The sequence below is a fragment of the Beta vulgaris genome, chromosome 3, assembly GCF_026745355.1.
Source record: "Beta vulgaris subsp. vulgaris cultivar EL10 chromosome 3, EL10.2, whole genome shotgun sequence".
NCBI lineage: Eukaryota > Viridiplantae > Streptophyta > Magnoliopsida > Caryophyllales > Amaranthaceae > Beta > Beta vulgaris.
Window position 1 is genome coordinate 51,316,353 of NC_079204.1, and position 22,133 is coordinate 51,338,485.

The following is a 22,133-nucleotide window of genomic DNA, read 5'->3' on the forward strand; positions in this document are numbered from 1 at the left end:
TAATGACCCTATCCAATAATGACCCTGTCCAATAAAATCCTATAAAATTGACCCTAATCCTTTAACCATTGGGCTACCTTGTCCAATAACCACGTCTACTCATGAACCAACCTGTACCAAGTAAATATGGATGAGGCAAGCAATTACGCACAATCTGAGAGGCAATTACTTCCTCCATTTTTCATACTTGTAACATTTTCCTTTTTTAAAGTTCTAAATTACTTGCAATCTTGACATGTTTAATAATATCTTCTTTCTTTTTCTTTTCTAGCATATAAGGTTCTTTTCTGTTTTTCTCTTTCTCTGTATTCTCATTGGTTCTTATACACATCTCAACATTGTAAGTATAACAAACAAATTAAGGGTGAGTTTATCCCTTATACTCAGCTCCAACCTTCAGATTGTGCCATATTAGCTTTTCACTACTTTTAAATTCTACAAACTCACTTCAGACTCATTCCAATTTTATACTCTATCCCTCATATTATCTACAGACTCAGCTTAAACAAAAAAAAAGCAAAAAAAAGAAGAAGATAGTGGCAAGTTTCCATTGCAAGTTGAGTCTTTAGACGAGTTTTTGATTTCAAAACTGAACCTCAGACTTCCTCCAAAATTTTGATGAATATCCCTGAGTCTTGTACAAGACTCTTGTTTAAGACTTTACTCAAAATCCTGGGATATTCATACCCTAAGATATTCCGACTATAACAGTTTTGTGCATGAAAACTAGTCTGATACAACTTTTTTTTCATGCAAGTGGTCAAAACTCGAAAGCACTATTACAACTAATTGTGACCAGGAACTCTGACACCCTGATTGTTGTAGAAAAGGTAAAGACAAATTCCTTTATGTGCACCTCAACGCTGTCAAGTATTATAAACTAGAATATGCAAAATTAGGATCCTCCACTTCCAAAAATCCAGGCGCACAAAATAGTTGGCCAATATGGAAAGCCAAAATTGCAAAGTAAAGCAACTTCATCCAGTGGCAGTGGTGATAGTACCACTTCCAGCACAAGGCCATCTAAACCAACTCCTCCACCTCTCTCACCTCATCGCCTCCTACGGCATACCTGTCCATTACGCCGGCTCAACCACGCACAACCGCCAAGCGAAACTCCGTCTTCATGGTCGGGACTCGCAAAGTTTAGCCAAAATCCACTTCCATGACTTCCAACTCCCTCCTTACCACTCACCCCCTCCAAGTATAGACATCTCTGTTCCTTTCCCTGATCACTTCACCCCACTCTTCGAGGCGTCTAACCAACTAAGGGAACCCATTTCTCAACTCTTGCACCAACTCTCGCAAAAGTTCAGTCGAGTTGTTGTCATTCATGATCATACAATGACTTATGTGGTTCAAGATGTGAAGCTTATCCCAAATGCTAAAGCCTTTACCTTCATTCCGATTTCGGCCTTTACCATGTTTTCAAACACATGGGAAAGCATACCTGAGGAAGCCAAACCATTTAAGCTAGATTCAAATGATATCCCCGAGAATATGCCTACTAATGAAGGGTGTGCAACGAAAGAAGTGTTGGAGTTTGCAAGGAAACAAATAGAATGTCTTGGGTTCGAGTCAGGATGGATTTTCAACACCTGTAGAGCTATAGAAGGCAAATATGTTACTTTGTTGGATAAGCTATCTTCGACTAATAAGTCACAGATAAAACACTTTGCAATAGGACCGTTTCATCCGGTGAATATCGAAAACAAAAACAGTGAAAACAGACATCAATGCCTAAAATGGCTAGATGAACAAGAGAAAGGCACAGTAATTTATGTGTCTTTTGGGTCAACAACATCATTACCAGATGATCAGATTGAAGAGCTGGCAAATGGGTTGGAACAAAGCGAGGTGAAGTTTCTATGGGTGCTCCGAAGAGCTGACCCGAATGATGTTTTTGAAGAAGCTGATAGAGTAAAAAAGGCTCAACTTCCAGAAGGGTATGAAGACAGAGTGAAAGACAGGGGAATGATAGTTAAAGATTGGGCACCACAGCTTGAAATATTAGCACATCCGTCGACTGGCGGGTTTATGAGTCATTGTGGGTGGAATTCATGTATGGAAAGTATGAGTATGGGTGTGCCGGTTGCGGCGTGGCCGATGCATTCTGATCAGCCAAGGAATGCGGTTTTGTTGACCGAGGTGCTTAGAATTGGAATATTGGTAAGAGATTGGGCACACCGTGGCGAGGTTGTGAAATCAAGTACTATAGAGAATGTGGTGAAGACATTGATGGCATCAGAAGAAGGCAAAGAGATGAAGAAAAGGGCTGCAGAGTTGGGTGAAAGTGTCAGAGGATCAGTTGCTGAAGGTGGTGTGAGTTGTTTAGAGAGGGACTCTTTCATTGCGCATATCTCTAAATAATGCAACCTTGTGTGTCTTTATATGTTTTTGTTATCATTTTATCTGCAACTCAAAAAATCTTGTTGAGGTATTGTTATTCATTTGATTTTTGGCTTAGTTTGATTTGGATTGGATTGTTTTCAATTTGTATAATAATATCGTGGTATTAGTTTTGTTGTTTCAATTCACTTTAACATGATTCGGTTCAAGTTCATCAACTCTCATTCATTTTCTTTGGTATTTTAAATTCCTTATATGGCTTGATTGTTTTAGAATGGTGTTAGGAAACAGGGTGTTGTAGTTTGATTTAATGCGGAACAAAATCAATGGAATAATAAAGATAAGAAAAACAATAAAGATGAACAAACAAAGAACACAAGGATTTACGTGGTTCAATCAGATTTTTCCTACGTCCACAGATGGAGGATTAGAACTTCTTCAATATAACGGAGAAAACCAGAGAGAATAATACAAGGAGTCCTAAATTTACCAAAGGCTAAAAGTGTTTCTAAAGTTGTGCATTAAATAATGAACACTAGAAAGCCCTTATATAACATAAGGAACCCCGTACAAAACCCTAAAAGATAACTTAAAAACGAAAAATTGAAAACCGCGTACTTGCTAAGCCGCCCGATCGGGTTGGGCGACATCCACCCGATCCGGCGCTCGTTTTTCCAAAATTGCTAACGTCTTGGGCCCGATCGGGCGACGTCCGCCCGATCGGGCGGGCTTGCGAAAATAGATTTTGACGAATTTCAAGACATAAAACTTAAAAACTGCACTTTCAATAAGTATATACAATTTTTTCACGTCATGTGATAATATTATGTCATTACCATTATTTATTTTTCATTTGTATAGTTCGAATTGCCATACCAATTAAGGAGTACACATTATACTAGGACATCCTTATAACAAGGAGAGAGAAAATAAGTGGAGTGTTCAGGAATGGAAGAAGGATACCGATAGACATGTGAGAGTGCAAGCGAAAATTCACTACAAGAAATTATTTCAAAGAGGGCAATATTTATCAATCAAGGAGGGCAATTAGCTATTTGCCCTGTCTAATAGTATCAAAAAAGGCAAATAAAATTTCCCCTTTTTGAAAATAAATAAGAAGACAATTTTATCATTTTGCCCTATTTGATATCACCTAAAAGGGCAATATTAAATTTGCCCTCTATAATATTACCTAATAAAACAACTTCATAAATTTGCCCTTTTAAAAGACACCTACTAAGGCAATTTATTTGTTTGATATCTTTGAAAAATTTAAAGGACAATTGAAATATTTTGCCTTCTTTGAAATATATTTAAAAAGGCAGTTTATCTTATTTTGCCCTATTTGAAATTAACTAAGAGGGCAAAATAATGTAAAGTGCCTTCCTTCAAAAACGCTGATATTTAAGAATTACGAAGTCCTTGATATAACTAATGAACAATCATAAACGCTGATATTTTTCATCCTCAATCTCAGACAACACACAAAACAATTGAAACTCAGCCGATTCGCTACTACTTGTTGAAGCTCAATTTTACGCAACAATTTTGTCAGTATATTCAACCTAATCCATCAGATTGTTCGATTACTTTTGGAATCAAAAGCGAATTTGTTTGAAATCGAAGCTTATTGAATCGCCATAACATCATTTTTTCAATCTCCGCCTTTTTAATCCCAAGGTAAATACCTAATAACTTCTGTTTATGGTTCAATTTGATAAATAAAGTGTTTATTATATCTGATTCAAATTTTTGTTTATATTTCGTTTTTTCACTTTTCTATCCTTGATTTATCTGAATGATTTTGCTTATGAGTGACAGATTTGTATGCTTGTATGTGTGTTTTGTGTTATTTTGGTGAACTTAGGTTTGGAATTTGAAAATTTGTGTTTCAATTAGATAAATTGTTGTGAACTTAGGTTTGGAATTTGAAATTCTGTATGTATGTATGTATTAGGATAGAATTTCAAGTTTAGTTTGGTCAAAGTCCGTGCAATTTGTTCGATCGACTTTGTTTCACTCGATTTCATCCTCATCTTTCTTTAATTTCACTTCAATTGATTCATCCTCAAATTCAGGTTTGTTTTCTTTCAATTAGTTTGTAATTAATTAATTATTCTTCTGATTTACTTAATCTTAAAATTATGTCATTAAATTTTTTTGTGGTTCACAAATCACAATTTTTCCTTTGTCTAGCCTCTCGAATGTCCTCGTACCTGGAGAGTATACAAGGAAATGAATATACAATTAACATACATAGGTTGATAATGCAAAGAAAAGTATTAAAATTCAATATGCCATAAACCTGAAATGTACAAGGAATATGAACAAGTTGATGCAAAGCACTGATGTAAGTGAACTAGGCAAATCTGTCATTGAAGACAGGAGGTTAGTATTATGATATTATCCCCTTGAAAGAAAACAAGTCTGATTCTGTGTTCTGAATTTCTTCATTCTTCTCTGAAATCTGCAGAATTAGAATCTCTAAATCACTAATTTTTTTTTCTGATTGTTTATATGAGTTCTGACATCTGATCTGATTCACTTTCTTGAAATTACTTCATTTGATTTGTTTTAGTAATCTAAATTCTTCATATCTGATTCAAAATCTCATATTAAGATGCCTCAAATTGAAAATAAAATTCCAAATTCTACTCCAATAAACCTGCAGAATCCTAGCAATATCTAATGTGTGCAGGGGTTGTAGGAGGGGGGGGGGTGTGCAGGGGCTGTAGGAGGGGCTGTAGGAGGGGGTGTGTGTGCAGGGCTGTAGGAGGGTGTCTGTGTGCAAACTAATATGGTAGCGAAGATCAAAGCTGAATGTCTCTCCAACATCCCAAGCTAGCATACACAGCTGTTGTTCTTCATTAGTTATATTTTTATAGTTTCTAAATGATTTGTAATCAATGCAAAAGTGAGAAATCCTGATCTAAGCTTAAAAAAACAAATGTTATCTATGTGCTTCAGTAGTGCTGGATCCATAAAAGTATAAACATCTTATACATATAAAAAAAAGTCTACATACATTCATTAGCGTTCACCAGTAAATAGTCATTGAGCAACATATACAAGTAAAATAGCAAACAAGCTATGCACATCACAAATCCTTGTTCTTCCTTCTTCTTTTGGGGGCAGGGGATCTCATGCCTTATTTTTGTTAGGCCCTTTATTTTTGTAGCTGACATTAAATTTTCTGGCAAATCTATTATGCCTTATTCTTTTCACCTATAAGATCCAAGACTTATATGAAGTTCATAGCTATAAACTTAATGCATCTGAAAATGTTTACCATATACTGAACTTGTCCGAACATACTTTTAGCACTGAAAGGCTGAACTATTTTACAGCCATAAACTAAACTAATCTGAGCAATGAGCCCTTTACTGAACCTATTTAATATGTTTAAAATGGCTGCGTCTGAAATATGTCTGGTGAAGATCGGGAAGCTGATGGTCTGATGGCTAATACTGAAGATACACTCAGCTTGCGGGGCTAAATCCAAAGCTAGGATTATATACGAGTTTGTAAGTTCAATTCATAACCTGTATTTTTCATTTTTTTGTGGTCTGATGGCTAATGACTGGCGGATGACAGATTCAATTTTCCAATAGATGCCTGTATGAATTGTGGAGTATTGACAACATATGGGTACTGATGTATGAATTGTAGAGGAAAAAGCATAAATGGCTACTTCTCTATCTAACACTATGTATTGACAACATTACCCTTGCGTATCTAACCCAACCTGAGTTTAGTATGGGTACTGATGTCAATACTCAATACATAGGATGTTACATGGAGAACTATTTTGCCATTTAGCTAGACTCATTTTTTAAGCTTCAACAAAATTCTAGTCTAATAAACAGATCTCTATGTGATCAAACAAAAACTTCGGACAACAATACATACCAAAAACATCCACAGATAAACAAACAACAACAAAAGTATATACATGACTATACAATCTACATAAAGTCTGAAGGTTGAGGGATTGATGAGGTTTCAGGAAAGGATGCAATATACAGACAAAAGGGGTGAAAGTAAAACGAAATGATTACTCAGCCCTAATAACACCAACTACCCATTTGCATACAATATCCTACATGATCCTTTTTTCTTTCTTTTTTTGCTAGATGACAGAAACTTAAAAATGAGCATGTTTGTTCAAGTATAAATAGTATGACGTTGTGCTTTACCTTTGCTTTGGTCATCTTTATATTTCAAATAATCCACATTTTTACTATCATCATGAATTTTTTGATGGATCACTGAAGGCATAAAGATGGATCACTGAAGGCTCACATTTTTTGGCGACTTGTCAGCATGGTGCTCTTGCTGTGAAGAAATGTTAGTGGACTCTTCCTGACTATCTCAGTCTCAGGTGCAGAAAATGTGATTCGTCTAGAATTTTCTGGTTTTATGTGGTATCTGATTTGTACATTGAACATTTTAGTTGAGAGTGTAAAGATTTAGCCGCTGCAAAGCTTAGTTGGTGCAGAAAATGTCAAATAGTGATCTGGTAGTGTAGATACATCAGACTGTGTTCTTATTATTGAGACATGTGGTATTTCAAAAATTGCAATGTGCATTACGTGATATTTGGTGTTAATGTTACGCGCTTCCCTACACTTTTAGCAATTGCAAATTTTCCCAACTTCTATCATGTTAATGGATCCTATTTGGGCTTGACAAAGTAAAAAGAGGGCAATATCTTATTTTTGCCCTGCTTGATAAAGTACAAAGAAGGCAATATCTAATTTTTGCCCCGCTTGATAAAGTACAAATAGGGCCATATCTTATTTTTGCCCTGTTTGTTGTAGACCAAATAAGACAATTGTGTTTGTCTTCTTTGTTTTTGAGCAAAGAGGGCAAAAGTATTGCCCTTTCTGATGATCATAGAGGGCAACTTTATTTGCCTTAGTTGATGAATCAAAGAGGGCAAATTTTTTTGCCCTTTTATTATTGGATCAAAGAGGGCAAAAACATGAGTTTTGCCTTGAAACCTAATACAACGGGGCTAAAAGGGCAACGGAAGGGCAATTTTAAAATTGTCCTCGTAGCCTATGAAGGCAAATTTTGTATCAAAGAGGGCAATTTTAATTGCCCTCTTTGAAGCTGTTTGTTGTAGTGATTTTGATGGACCTGAATAATGTAACAAATTCTTTTTTTTATAAATTATAGTTTTTTGAAGGTATTTTTAATAATTGTACAACTATATATATGCAAGAGTCCATATCTCTTTTTTTTTTTGTTGTTGTTGAACCCTTGTTTTCTACACTTTTAAAAATTTTGTGGAAGCTCTCTTGATTAGCTCATCTTTCAATTCTTGCACATACAATATATTTATAGTTATTGTACCCTATTTTCTAGATTTCTTTATACTTGTCTAGTATTACGTATTTCTACATCACATATCTATAGTTTTTACAAAATATTTCTAGATACATCACCGTTTTATTTTTCCAGTTAATGCAAGATTTTTCTAAATTAATCTCTATTATATACTACAAGCTATATATAGATTTTTGCAACCTTCAACCATTTTAAAAATCCTAAACAGATTATTTATATATTCCCTCCCAAAAAAAAAGTACCCATCTTTTTCTAGAATTACGATAAATCAAGATATATAAACTTATATGGGACAAGTGGCTAATAAATACTTGATTACCTCTTGAGTCTTGCATGAGACTATGATTTTAGAAGTTTGCTAATTTTGCCATTTGATTAGACTACTCTTGGTGAACACAAGTGATGTAAACTAACTTGGAAGTAAATATAATATGACAAACATTGTTTTTTTTTAATCGATAATGAGTCACAAAGGCCATACAAAGTACAAAGAAGGAGAGAGAAAATTCAAACCTGTAATTTATCGTTCACAACACCTCAAACATAACCACTAGGCCAAGACATATACTCGATTATATAAACAAACATTGTGAACTATACAGATGCTCCAAGGGCATTGGTCTAGTCCTAAAGAGATTTGCATTTACCATCTTATATGTGCAGCTTTGGCCTCTTTTATTTAAGTTAGGAAGGAAAATCGACTAACAAGGAAAGTATTCCACAAAATTACAATCACGTTCGATGATAAGATTAGAGAAACCAACTTTCTAAGCATAAGCAAGTCATTAGAATAGACAATTATTTCAGCAATTTGCGTAGTAGACAAACTCTTTTTGCAGGCTTTAGCCTGGAGAACCATTACCATCATGTGACATCTAAGTGCATTATGCATAACCTAATTTGTTTGTTTTCAAGACCTTCTTTCCACCTCCATTTCGTTATTTCGTAAACGTATCCTTCTTTTATCCTCATCATCACCATAAATTTTGTAGCTAGGGGTAGTTTCCAAGATTATCTAAAATGAAAATTGGTCTATTCACTGACAAAAGTATTCTATATTGAAATTCTACACACCCAAAATTCCAAAAATATAAAATTGGATAAATAAATGAACGAAAATGATGATAATAGAGGAAAGTTGGACAATGTTAGACCCATTTGACTAAAATAGAATTTTAATTATTGAAAAGAAAAGTTAAAAGATATAACTTTGAATATGCTCCCAATCTATTATAAAATCCCTCCTTTAATAATGGATAGTTGTTTCACCTTTAATTAACACCAATATTTATCTGATTTATTTTTCCAGAAGGTGAATTAAAGTTCCCTCTACGCTTTCTTCTTGGGAAGATTTTTTCTCTCTAGGATTTCTCGGTAGGAGGGGTTTTTTCCTAGCCTCTGTCGCTAGGTTTTTCTTCTTTTTTGAAGGTTTTTCCTTCATTCTTTCTTCTTTCTCTTTGTTTTTTCATCACTTTTCTTTTTGGTCTCAATTGTGAATCTTTGTAGGGGCTTTCGGTGTTCGTACCGGTGGTAAGCCCCAAAAACCTTTTTAATTGCTTCCAATAGTATATCCCATCATTAAGATGGTATCTATTTTAGGATGTTCCATTTCTTTTTTTGTTCGTCTAATGAAGAAGGAAGATCTAACCATCACTATTCTCTGTAAGAATCTAGAAGACCACGGAAGTATTTTCAACCAAACGACTATGCATCAGCGGAAGTTAAGCCGAATTAGGGCGAACTCACAGATGGTATTGCTTCAGATGAAGTTTTTTTATTAAGGCTATTTTTTATCAAATCTGCGATGTATCTAGTTATAAGGTGTTATATATACCTATGTTGGAATTTTCTATTTTTCGGGAATTGATTGTAAGTGCCGTTTGGCTATCCCTTATGAATGAAATTATTTTTCTTCCTGTCAAAAAAAAAAATAAATTAACACTAATATTTTATCAATATTTATTTTTTTTACCTCCCTTTCGAGAACCCGTGGTGAGATAAATTTTCCTCTGGGTTACCCTCGCACAGGGCCGCTCACCTAGAGGCCCAACAAGCCACAAGCTCCCATCCCCTTCCTCCCAAGAAATTTTGTTTCCACCAAAATTTTAACATTGGTCACCTATGTAGGAGATAGGAAGTCATACCATTGAACCCAAGGGTCCTTAAGTTGATCAAGTACATTCATCATACACTTGAGTGTACCATTTCCAAGTACACTAAAGACTAATTATTGCTAATTTATTCATTTGAGACTTTTTTTTAAGTACATTTTACTCATTTGGATGATTTCAAAAAAGCATTGAGCAAAAAAATAGTTTGGGTGTATCGTGCTCACTATAGACCCGGGTGTATAATAAATTTCATAATACGAAATATATGTTAATAGTGAAATTACGTTGAGTAATGTAAAAAAGGAAATATAGCCTCGACGCAAACAACCCAAGTAGGATCTGCGTCGGACTGGGATACGACGCAATTAATAGACCATTTGCGTCAGACATTTATCGACGCATATGCCACCATTCCATCAAGGTCAAGATTAAACCATATGCGTCGGAGGATGGGACCCATCCAATGCAAATGTCACACATCATGCTACTCAGGCATTGCGCCTTGTTTTTCACACTAAAAATTGATTTGCGTCGGACATGTCACAACATCCGATGCAAATTACTGCTTTTCATTAAAAAAATATTCACGAACCATTAAACTAGCACAACCCACAACAATAAAAACCAAAATAATGAAATTTAGCAAATAAAAAGCAAACGAGATTGAATTTATACAGTAGAACCTAATTACAAAAAGAATACATAAATTACAGAAAATCAAAAATAAGAAAATCAACAAGACTAAAAATGTTCAATAATCTAAAAATAAAAATAAAAAAATTACATTGGAAGTTAAGCTTTCGAGGATCTCGATCTTTCTCTCAATCAATGCACCCCGAGATTCATTGTATATCCTGAAAAATTGGAATACCAATAATGGAATAAAAAATATTAATAAAGTCTGCAACAAATAATATAATTTCGGACTTAAATTAACAAGAATTTGGAAGAGGAAAATCTGAAAAATTGGATGCTAAACCTTCATCTAAGAAGACGGAAGAACAGATAAATAATTTAAATCTTAAGAACAGAGATGGAAAAAAAATGAAATAAAACAGAATTGAATAAATAGTCTTCCTTTTTCATCGAAAGTGCTCCCAAATCATTCATCAAACTCGACTTGAATAAATTGAAAAATAAAAAAAACAAGGAGAGAGAAAAACGAACCTAAATTGCTATGGTTTTATGATGCTAAATTTGCGGGTTTAAAAAACTTATTCATATCGAAACCTTGTTGTTGATGTTGCTGTTGTTGATTCGAATTTCCAGTCGAAGCCATCTTTCTCAATTTTACATCCATCAAACAACCAAAACAATTTTCCTTAGAAATAGAAATAGAAATATTACTCTAAAAAACCAAAAGCGGATTAAAAACAGATCTAAAACACAAATAAGGAAGCGAAACGGATGAAGAACCATTTGCGTTGAAGGAAGCGGTAGCGGCGAAGCACCGTCCACACACCATCTGCGTTAACGTTGATGCCTGAAATGAAGAATACGGGTCCAAATGGTCGACCCATAACCCGACTTGATTCAAATCCACAATGTTCTGTGCTTTTCGAAAACTTCATCAAAGCCCGACAGAGAGAGGATGAAGGAGATTTACAAAGTTTGTTGTAAGAGATGAAGATTTCACACACAGGCAGGCCCGACCCTGGGGGTTGTTTTGAGGGCAACCGCCCAGGGCCCATTAATATAAGGGGCCTAGTTTTGATTTAAAGCTTGTAATAAAAGGAAGAAACAACAATTAAAATCAAGAAAATGAAGTTTTGCTTGGTGATTTGCTTTACACTTGCTAGTGTAGAAGACATGGGCTCAAATCCCATAAGGATAGAAAGTTTGCTTTTCTATTTGTTTTTGGCAATGATTTGCTTTTCTATATTCAACTTCTTTTTATGTTTTTTTTATCTACATTTTTTCTTTTTACACCCTCTATCACACAATACTTTTTACACTTTTTATTTTTATTAGTCGTACTTACCCTTTGCAATTTTATTTTTGGATACAACCCATTGCTATATTAATCTTTTTTTTTCAACAAACATGAACCACCACTCTCTCTCCTCCAAGAAAAATAACTACTCTGCTAGACTGCTACCTTGTGTCATATCTACTTTTTCTTTAATAAAAAAACAATTGATAATAATCATCTAAAGTTATGTATCTTAATAGATGTAAGAAGTGATTTTAGACGAAGGAAGTAATTCATTTTAAAAGTTTTCATTATTCATTTTAACATATTTCTCATTTTGACTTTAATACTATTTAGATATACACACAACCTTCACTATATTTTGATGTGTGCTTAAGGAAAAACATAGTGCACTTATTTTGCTCTGTAAGTGTCAAATGAAGTACTAATGAGTGGTGAAAATTTTGTTCTGCCACCATATATAAAAGGCCCTAAAATTTAGTTTCGCCTCGGGCCTATAAAATGTCAGGAACGACCCTGCACATAGGTGAGAGAAAGAGATGAAGATGCATGAGAGAAAGAGATGAAGATGAGAGATGAGAGAGAGGTGAGGATGAATCGATGAGAGAAAATGAGAGATCTAGGTCAAATAAGTTCTTTAAAAAAAAGGCTGAAGAGAAATAGGAGAAAGTGGGTTTTAAATATTGTTGATTATCTGCGTCGCACAAAGAGGCTCATCCGACGTACTTTACAGTTTTTTTGTTGGTTATTTAATTCTAATCCGCCCAACTCATCTGCGTCGGATGGGCCTCTATGTCCAACGAAAATAGCGTGATACAAGTATTTGCAACGCACAATAGACGCGTTCGACGCAAATCTACTTTACCCATGTGCGTCGGATGTCTAGGGCCACGCGAAGCAAATCCTCTTGCCATTTATTTGACGTGGGCATTTGTGTCGGGCGTTGATTATAATCCGACGCAAATCCTCTGCTCCTGGCGATTTGCATCAGTTCTTTATGCATACGACGCAAATAATATGACGCAAATTATCATTTTTCTAGTAGTGCTACAATATAAAGCCTAAATAACGCGCAAATATTATTATTAGTAGTACTAATTACGCAATGTTATGTCGCAACCTTTAAAAAAATTAAACAAAGGAAGCTCCTCTGCTTACAAGCTAAAGCCATCCCAAACATACAATTACTCTAAAAAATCCCAATATATCACTCCAAATGGAAGGCCAGAAGTAGAGGTGAGCATGGGCCGGGACGACACGCGGCCCGGCCCAGCACGATTTGGGCCCGGCGCGGCCCGTTTTCCGCTACGTGGGACGCGGGCCTGTCACTGTCAAGAAATTTTATTTCCGGCCCGCACCGGCACGAGCCCGCGTGGGCTGGCCCGCGGGCCGAACGCTCCTTTCCTTTGTTTTTTACCCTAAAACTGTCAAAAATACAACATAAAACATGGGCCAGCCCGCGGTCCCGTGGAATTTTTTTTTAAATTTCAACCCCGGCCCGGCACGGCTCGCCACTCATGGGCCTGGGTCCGGCCCGGTCCGCCATTTACTCAAGCCCGCGAGCCGATCCTGTGAATAGGCCCGGCCGGACCCATGCCCACCTCTAGCCAGAAGTGTTATAAACAAGTTGATATAAATTTGAGGGCGCATGCATAATTGTACTAGACCCTAAAAAATAAGTTCATAAATTGCAAAGTATTGATTACATCAAAAAATTGTATATTAATAATAATTTGGTGGGACACTTAATTCCACACCTTACAAAAATAACTCTCATATACTATTTGTTTGTGAGCTCATGTCTCACATATCTCTCCACCTTTCATGTACGGTGAGCTCATGTCTCATCCTTGGTAAACCACTTTTTTTTTCCCCACCAACTTCTTGATTATATCACTTGTATATTTATAGCATGCTAAACCAACATATTCTTCCTACTTCTATGAACTAGATAGTTCTAGGTAGATGTTTCTATATTTCCTTCTATTAGTTTTTCCATTGTCTTCTCTAGACTACATTGTTTCTATTTTTCAAGATTAATATTTTTAACACAAGTTCCCCAGTACAAGTTCGAGCAATATCCAATTATCCATTGAATAAAATACACCGCGACACAAAATCCTATATTATTTTTTTGAGGGGCAAAGCAAGCCAATAATCATTAAGGAAGAGACAAATTGTTCAAGAGTATATAGGGAGCCACCTCAGAAAGATAGTGGTTTTCCCAAACTTGTTCTACACCAAAAAGGAACTAACTTAGCTAAATGATGAACGATAAAATTGCCATCTCTTTTCACATGATACCAAGTAACATTTGAAAAATAAACACAAGAAGCTAAAATATCATGGAGGACTATATCCAAATTAGAGAGAAAAGTAGCATTCTTGGAAAGCTTATGAATCACCGTCTGACAGTCAGATTCAAGGATCAGAGCATTGAACCCATATCATTTAGCCAGCTTCAAAGTCATTGCAAATGTTTCGCTTCTGCAATCTCGGAGACCAGTAAGCCCTCATCCACCTTGTGGCAAAAAACGACAACACTTTCCCTTGATAGTCACGAGCAATAACGCCCAAGCCAACCCACCCTTCTATAGCGAGCGAAGCGTCGACGTTGAATTTAGTAATAATTGTCGGAGGGAGACACCAAATCTTCGAACCTGAGGCAGGTTTGTGCTGAGCATGTGAGTAAATATATGCTGCATACTGCCCATGTTCTTCAGTCCATCTATCAACACGGCGTAGCAGTAACTCATGGGGGAAAACATTGTTGTTGAAGACGATGTTGTTACGATCATCCCAAATTCCCCAGGCCAAGAAAGCTCCCTTACTTTGCTTCTTTTTAATTAATTTCCCCCAGCCCATCACAACTTCACACATACTTACAGTTGGGTTAACATTGCACATCTCATGACACCTAATGTCAATCCAAAGTTGGCTAATGAAAAAGGCACTCGAAAATGGCATATTCGCAGTTTCAAATTCACCGCAACCCCTAAGACACGTAGCATCCTCAATGAAATGGCGGTGATGAAGGAGGGCTCGCGTTGGGAGCGATTGGGTGCGAGCACGCCACAAGAAGTGCCTCACCTTTGGACTAGCCTCGAAGCTCCAAATATCGACCCAGACTTGATGGAAATTATCAAGATTGCACCCCTTACCTAGCATGTAGGCTGTTTTGACGGTGTACATCCCATTCTTAGAGAAGGCCCATGTCATTTCATCATCAACTCCGTTATCGCTTTAGGGAACGGCTAAGATTCACCTAGCATCTCGCTCATTGAAATGTTAATGAAATCAACCTTCCATTCACCACTTTCAGCATCAATAAGGTCGACTACCCAGGAGGCTAAATGATGTTCATTGGTGACAAAGGGCCCCTCTTCATCTAACAACCAAGGAGATTACCAAATGTTAATGCGTTCCCCATTACCAACTCGCCAACACACACCTTCTTTTAATAGTGCTTTAGAGCTCCAAATGTTTTTCCGTGAATAGCTGCAAGACGGACCCATATAGGCATCAAGGAACTTACATTTTGGATAGTACTTTGCCTTCAGAACACGACCAAGAAGAGAAGTTTATCACGTGCTAGGCGCTAAGCTTGACGCCCTAGAAGCACAACGTTGAAAACCGAGAAGTCTTTAAACCCCAAACCTCCAAGGCATTTCAAAGAGCATAAAGAATCCCAACTAACCCAGTGAGTCTTCTTTTTATCCTCCGTTCTCCCCCACCAAAAACGACTCATAAGAGAATGAATATTTTGAATAACAGTCTGAGGAAGTTTATAGACTCCCATAAGGTAAGTAGGAATAGCTTGGATGACAGACTTTAATAAGATTTCCTTCCTGGCTCTGGAAAGTAGCTTTTCCTTCCATCCTTGGAGTTTCTTCTAAATTCTATCAACAAGAGAATCAAAAAGAGCTTTCTTTGATCTACTCGCAATAGAAGGGATACCAAGGTACTTCTCATGTTTATCAACCTGTCTCATGTTCAAAATTCCCATCAAAGCTTCTATCTAGTGACTGCTGACTCCTCTACTAAATGACACTTCCGACTTTTCATAATTAATTTTCTGACCGGATGCTTTCACATTTGTTGAAAATATCAACTATCACTTCGCACTCCTGTCGGGTTACCCTGGTGAATAATAAGATCTCATCTGCAAAAAGAAGGTGAGAAACCTCCGGGACGCTATGGCTAGGCTTAGCTCCATGAATTATTTTCTCTTGAGCTTTACTCTCTAACATTTTAGAAAACGCATCAGCCACCAGAATAAATAAATACGGAGAAAGAGGGTCACCTTGACGGAGGCTCCTGCCCAGAGCAACAGAACCACAAACACCTCCATTAATAATGAAGGAATAGGAGACCGAAGAGACACACTGTACTCCATTATTAAATTGACTCATCGACCATCAAACCCATAGTGAGTAATAACTTCCTCATAAAACCTCACTCCACCCTGTCATATGCCTTGATCATATCAAACTTCATGGAGATGATACCACGACGACTACGATTCCGATGTTTCATAGAATGGAAAATCTCCATTGCTATCAGTGCATTATCAGTAATCAGGCGCCCTGGCACAAAAGCACTTTGGTTCTATGAAACTATGTCTGGAAGAAAATATTGCAATGTCATTACAATGGCTTTGGAGACAAGTTTATATATAACATTATAGAGAGCAATAGGTCTGAATTCATAGCAAGAGTGGGCTTTTTGACCTTAGGGATCAAAGCAATATTGATCTGATTAACAGAGCTGGGAGGAATAATACCATGCAAAATATTAGACAAAATTGTTAACATCATCACCAATAATATGCCTGAATCGTTGGTAAAAAAATAGCATGCATACCATCCGGCCCAGGAGCCTTGCAGGGGTGCATCTGCTGGAGAGCTGCAAAAATATCTTCTTTCACAAAGGGGCGCATAAGATGTCGATTACAATCTTCATTTACAACAGGCTTAATAAACTGAAGAACTTCTTGAATACCTTCGATATCTGAATCCTCCTCCCTCTAAATACCAGTACCATCAAATAAGCCATCAACATAGTTACGTTTTCTTCTCTGGGAGGCTTTGTGGTGAAAGTACTTGGTGTTTTTATCCCATCGCGAACCTCTGAACCACGAGAATGCAAATACCAGTAAGCCTCATGCATACTATGTAAACTGTTAAGGTTTTTCTCCAACTCTTATATAATGTGAGATTTTATATTTATTTTAAAAATAATCTACTAAAAGCATTATCGATTAATTTTTTTGGAACTTCTCAATTATTTTTTGAGAGTTCCAATCTTTTGTCCCTTTGTTTCATGTACCATTTGCGTCGCATTAATTTTTATTGATTGATTAAACACTACTACAAAAGCCATATGTTCGAGACGCTTTATCCTCGACGCGTGGATATAGGCGTTGGGGGGTTTGCAAATTCCCGCCTATCCTCAATGCTTAAAAGCGTCGTCAAGATGCTTCATTGCTTTTAGGTGTCGTTCAGGACACGTGCAGTTCACGTGTTATGTTAAATAGCGCTTCACCTTCTAGGAACGCTATACAAGAAGTCAAGAAGCGAAACCGCCTAACTTCCCACTTCAGTACTCCACGCACACACGAACCCTAATTCTTCACAATTCAATCTCAGTCTCAAATCTAGCCTAATTCACTCTCCAGTTCGTGCGCCCAGCAGGTATGTCTCCAATTCTTACCGTTTTTTTTTTTTTTTTTCATTTCTTCGATTTCTTCATTAAATTGTTCATCTTCAACCTCCTATCAGTCTTAAAGCAATTGCGAAGATTTTCGCGAAATTGAAATATTTGACAACAAATTTCTGGAAATTTCAATACAAGTCGTCAGCAGGTTTGTCTCGAATGATAGCCTTTTTTCTGCAATTCTGTAACATTCTCATCCGATTTTCTAATTTCCATAAAAATTCTGCAATTTGACATCGAATTTTCTTGAAATTTCCATGCAGTATTTAACATAGTCGAGCGAGTGATTTCTTGTTTCCATATATAACTATCTAATTTAATCTGTTTTTACACTAATGCTTTTGGTAGCTTTCTTTTACTCAGTAACTACTATAATGAGATCATCTCTCATATCTTTTCTCTGGCAGATGTTGATGAGTGTGTTGGGCCAAACAACCCTTGCTCTCATACATGTACCAACTCCCTGGTGGTTACAAGTGCTCTTGCCCAAAAGGACATCATGGCAACAGTCTGAAAAATGGCACCCATTGTTCTAGTGATCATTCAGAGTTCGTAACAAGGTTCAGTTTAGGTAATTACCACCTGAAAATTCTCTTATTTCTATAGATAGTAGTTATATTTAGATGTAGTAAAGTGCTTGGTAATAGAGTAATTGTAGCTAGAAGGTAAACTTGTTAAATGTGAGTTTTTCTTTCTTTAACTAAGCTCAACTCTTATTTCGTTTCTAACCAACTAGTAACAAAACTTTAGCTAATGCCCACTATAGACAATAAGTATTCACTAAAGTTTTTTATATTCTATGAGTTATATTTAGAATGGTATGTCCAAGTTAAACTACGGACAAAATGGAAATTATGTGTAATAAGTGTTAAGAGTTTACGAAGCAATATTTTAGGAAATAGAATCAGTTAACTAGAGTATTTGCTGCATAAGGATGGGATTAGGCCTGCTAAAAGTGTCACTATTTCTTTTGGAAGATTAATGTGGTGAGCAGCTGTTATAGATCCTAATCTGCCAAAGAGCTGTGTATTCTGCATCCTTCTTCAACAAACCCGGATAATCTCAACAGCATCACAGTAAACATGTACAATAATGAATTAGTGTTTATCAAGCCTAAAATCAGTGTTCATAACCCAGATATATGTATGAATCACTTGCTTAAAAACCCAACAACTTAATTTAGCTATATACAATTATATATTTATTAATGTGCAATAGATGCATCTAGAAAAATTTGCATCTGTTGTTTTCTTTTGAATAATCAGCAGTTGGTTTTGACTTGGCTGTCTTTTTTTTGTACTTAAATAAGCATAAAGTATGTTAAACCTGGATGATCTCAAAATCTTAGCAATTTTTATGTTCATATGGCATCTATGCTTATTCTAATATACCCTTGTACAACGATGAACAGCTTAAATTTAGACATACATTCTATTTTTACTGCCCTATACAAAAACCACCCAGAACAATGATGCAAACACAACCCACCTCGGGTTTGAATTATCAAGTACACGTTCTGGTGAAGTTTTCACATCATTTAATCGAGACACCTACTTTACCTGTCCCTTATAAAGTGCCTTCTAATTATTTAACCTAACATCACAGAGATGCTGGCAGAAACTTTATGTCGTGGTTCATTGAGTTCAATGAACATAACATTATATGTATGCGAAGCTAGATATGAGCTGTTATTCTCGCGGTTAGTTTCTGTTGCAATTCTCTTTTTTTATTCAGTTAATTTCCGTCCATTATGCATATCAGTTTTCAGTATTGTTGATGAGATTGTTTCGACGAATTTCAAAGAATGGTATTGATGATTATTTTCTAGCTAGTCATTGCATTATGATTTACAATAGGGCCAGTTTTTGGAAACTGTTGATTCTGCAATTTGAATCTTTTTTGAAAAGTTTATATTTGTGCCGAGGTTTATTATTCTTGTATTGCATTTTATTTCAATAGAACTACTCGGACAGGTTGCTTTAAGTCTCAAATCTAGAATGAGGGCAAACAAAGTGCCTGGTACAGGTGTTTGATGTTTCTGAGAAGTTTTTGCAGCTATTAGTCTTTAAAATAGATTTAGGCTCTCAAGTGCTTATGACCACAGGTCAGGACCAGCTAATTTTGATCCTGATATTGATAAGACAGTGTTTATTAGAACCATTGAGCACGGATGAAAGAATATCACAGCATAATCTATTGTAGTAGTCTGAAGATTTTGATCGTTAGGGTCAGCCATTTACATCATTAGGGAGCTGTAATAGATTGATTGTGGGCTTGCGTGATTAATGAAAGGGCAGTTAGCTTCTCATGTTATTTTAGCTCCTTTGTCTAACCTATGGGGAGAATATATGAGATAACATGATATTACTGGGTTTGGTTTGAGGATGCTATGTGTTTTTTTTCTCTTCATTGTTCCTATGGTAATGTCTACTGTGCTTTTACTGATCATCATGATTAGGAGTGACTGTACAAACTATTCTTGCTAAGAGTGACTGTACAAGACACAATCAAGGTATAATTCTTGGAATGATGTGATTAGCTTATAATTTAATGCATTCTCTTCTCTGAACTCTCTTTCTAATTGTATAATTCTTGGTATGATGTGATAGAATTATGGTTTATTGCATTTTCTTCTCCGGAATTGTGATTTGGTATTAGGAATGTTGTAAATTTCTTTTATTGTTTGGCTTGTGTTCATTTTCCTTTCTCATATTTTATGGGTATCTTTTGATAATCATCTTTCATTTTCAAAATTCACTTGGGATGATGTAAAGGTTGATAAACACAGAGAAAATTACTTGGGTCACAGTGTCAAGGCTCCTGTTGGGAGATGGTAGAAAGGTATTTAAATTTCTTTCACGTCTCGATTTTGTTGGTTATGGCATTACTCATCAGAGGCAGAAGATGTCTGGTACTCATGAAACTGGAGAAAGGAGGGGTGATTTGGCTGAATACTTTCTTTCTGTGATAGTTTAGGTGCTTCTAATTAGCTTTAATGGTTTTCTTTGGAAATATGTTGATTATAGTCTTTTCTCTTCATTGCTCCTATGGTAATGTCTACTGTGCTTTTACTGATCATCATGATTAGGAGTAATTCTAATACATAGAATGTTGATTGCTGTTTATTGAATTATTGCTATGATTATCTTTCTTAACATAATGAAATTTCGTTCGTTTTAAAAAGTTTCATGCGTGCTGGTGCATAATTGTAGCCATTTTTCTTAGCTTGCTAATCTGAACTTTTATATATATTATCATTACTGATTATATTTTTTTGTCTTTTTTATCTCCTTTTGAAGGTACTCGAAAATAATGAAGGTGCAACAGATCAAGAACGGATGGCTTCAAAGTAGCTACCATCGTATCGTCATCTATTTTGCTAGCGCGCTAGATCTTATTAGTTAGCTTATTTTCAAGGTTATTTCACTTTGGATATTTTTATTAATTAGACTTAACTACGACATACAATTTGCAATTATGTTTATAGAAAAATACATATATGGCTAGGATTTTGGTGAATATGCAATATTTGTAGGGATTTTAATTATCTTAGTATATATTTATAATATATTGATCAAAGTTTTTTTTATACCTTAGTGTGTGTATATATATATATATATTATATTATTACTGTATTGTTAATTAATTAATTATGAAAAACGTATCAAAAGAGTCCATACAAAATCTAGACGCTTTTCCTTGTCAAAAACTTATGATAAATATAAGAATAATTTTCCAGCCAAATTTCTCTCAACACTAAAAAGCGTCGTGACTAATTGTAGTCGACAAAAAGCAAGCGTTTATAAATTAATTGATGGCACCCCCACTAACCAATGTGGCGACGCCTATATAGGTAAGGGGGACGTTGTACAGCATCGCCAATGGCGACGTTTTTTGGAGACGCGAATTGCCGACTGATTCTGTTCGACGCTTTTTGGCAGCGTCGAGAGCAAATTTCGCGACGCTTTTAAGCGTCGCCAATTGGGCCAAAAAGCATCTTCACAACACTCCTTTTCTAGCAGTGAAAAAGTGCTATTAAATTTAATTATAAAGTAGTCGGTGATAGTAAGAATAACAACTAATAAAAAATAGTAGTAATTATGTACCTCTCTTGTACTAAAACAACTTTTACAAACATTCCTATTAGAAAACCAAAAACAACAAATAGAAACAGAGGGAGTAGCTCTCCACGTATTTTAAATGGACTAATTTTTATGCCTTTTTGGATAAATTTTGAGGATGAGTAGTAAAATTTGTTGTGAACAATGCAATCCTTGCCTAAGAGAAATGATAAAAAAAAAAATTCTTAAACATTTATTCTTTCGTTCTAAAATAAGTGAAACATATCTTTCAATTATGTGAGTATTTTCTTTATAAAAGTATTTTACTTATTTCATAACCAATGAAGTATATGAAAATAATGTAAAGAACCTTTTTTTCGTAAATTCAGCATCATTTATCAAGTACTCCGAGAATGCATGAACCCCAAGTTAAGGAACAAAATAAAAACCAAAAACACCTTATTTAAAAGGAAGCATCACATAGGGCTTGTTCTCCCCATCTTATTTTCAGTTCAGTTCAGTTCAATTCAGTTTAGTTCAGTTCAGTTCGGTTCAATTCAGTTTAGTTCGGTTCAGTTCGGTTCAATTCAGCTCTTGACAATACTTTTACTC

General features: G+C 35.7%; 2 protein-coding genes and 1 long non-coding RNA gene across 8 annotated transcripts; all 3 read left to right on the forward strand.

Annotated features, from left to right (window-relative positions):
* The first annotated feature begins 86 nt into the window (after window positions 1-86).
* LOC104889380 (zeatin O-glucosyltransferase) lies at window positions 87-2,563 on the forward strand. Its single transcript, XM_010674582.4, has one exon. The coding sequence runs from the start codon at window positions 946-948 to the stop codon at window positions 2,368-2,370; it is 1,425 nt and encodes a 474-aa protein (XP_010672884.2). The 5' UTR covers window positions 87-945; the 3' UTR covers window positions 2,371-2,563.
* A 1,472-nt stretch (window positions 2,564-4,035) lies between these two features.
* LOC104885463 (uncharacterized) lies at window positions 4,036-6,958 on the forward strand. 2 transcript variants are annotated; one of them, XR_007272798.2, is made up of 3 exons: window positions 4,056-4,737; window positions 5,787-5,873; window positions 6,624-6,958. It is a non-coding gene; the product is annotated as an uncharacterized LOC104885463 (long non-coding RNA). The 2 variants fall into 2 exon arrangements; XR_008968505.1 differs by lacking the exon at window positions 5,787-5,873 and having other exon boundaries at window positions 4,036-4,737.
* Window positions 6,959-17,175: 10,217 nt separating this feature from the next.
* On the forward strand, window positions 17,176-21,049 carry LOC125496105 (uncharacterized). 5 transcript variants are annotated; one of them, XM_057393283.1, is made up of 6 exons: window positions 17,176-17,438; window positions 17,526-17,608; window positions 17,868-18,031; window positions 19,066-19,159; window positions 20,235-20,301; window positions 20,760-21,049. In XM_057393283.1, exons 3-6 carry the CDS (start codon window positions 17,911-17,913, stop codon window positions 20,811-20,813), a joined length of 336 nt encoding a protein of 111 aa, XP_057249266.1. In that variant the 5' UTR covers window positions 17,176-17,438; window positions 17,526-17,608; window positions 17,868-17,910; the 3' UTR covers window positions 20,814-21,049. The 5 variants fall into 5 exon arrangements, 3 of the variants coding, with proteins under 3 accessions (XP_057249266.1, XP_057249265.1, XP_057249264.1); XR_007272800.2 differs by lacking the exon at window positions 20,235-20,301; XR_007272801.2 differs by lacking the exons at window positions 19,066-19,159; window positions 20,235-20,301.
* Window positions 21,050-22,133: the final 1,084 nt, after the last annotated feature.

Bases quoted from the DNA above. Each gene is read 5' to 3' on its own strand.
- LOC104889380 (XM_010674582.4), top strand. From the start codon at position 946: ATGGAAAGCCAAAATTGCAAAGTAAAGCAACTTCATCCAGTGGCAGTG.
- LOC125496105 (XM_057393282.1), top strand. From the start codon at position 17,911: ATGTACCAACTCCCTGGTGGTTACAAGTGCTCTTGCCCAAAAGGACAT. The intron at 18,032-19,065 runs GTAATTACCACC...CTAACATCACAG, and splicing joins CGTAACAAGGTTCAGTTTAG to AGATGCTGGCAGAAACTTTA. The intron at 19,160-20,234 runs GTTAGTTTCTGT...GATGATGTAAAG, and splicing joins TATGAGCTGTTATTCTCGCG to GTTGATAAACACAGAGAAAA.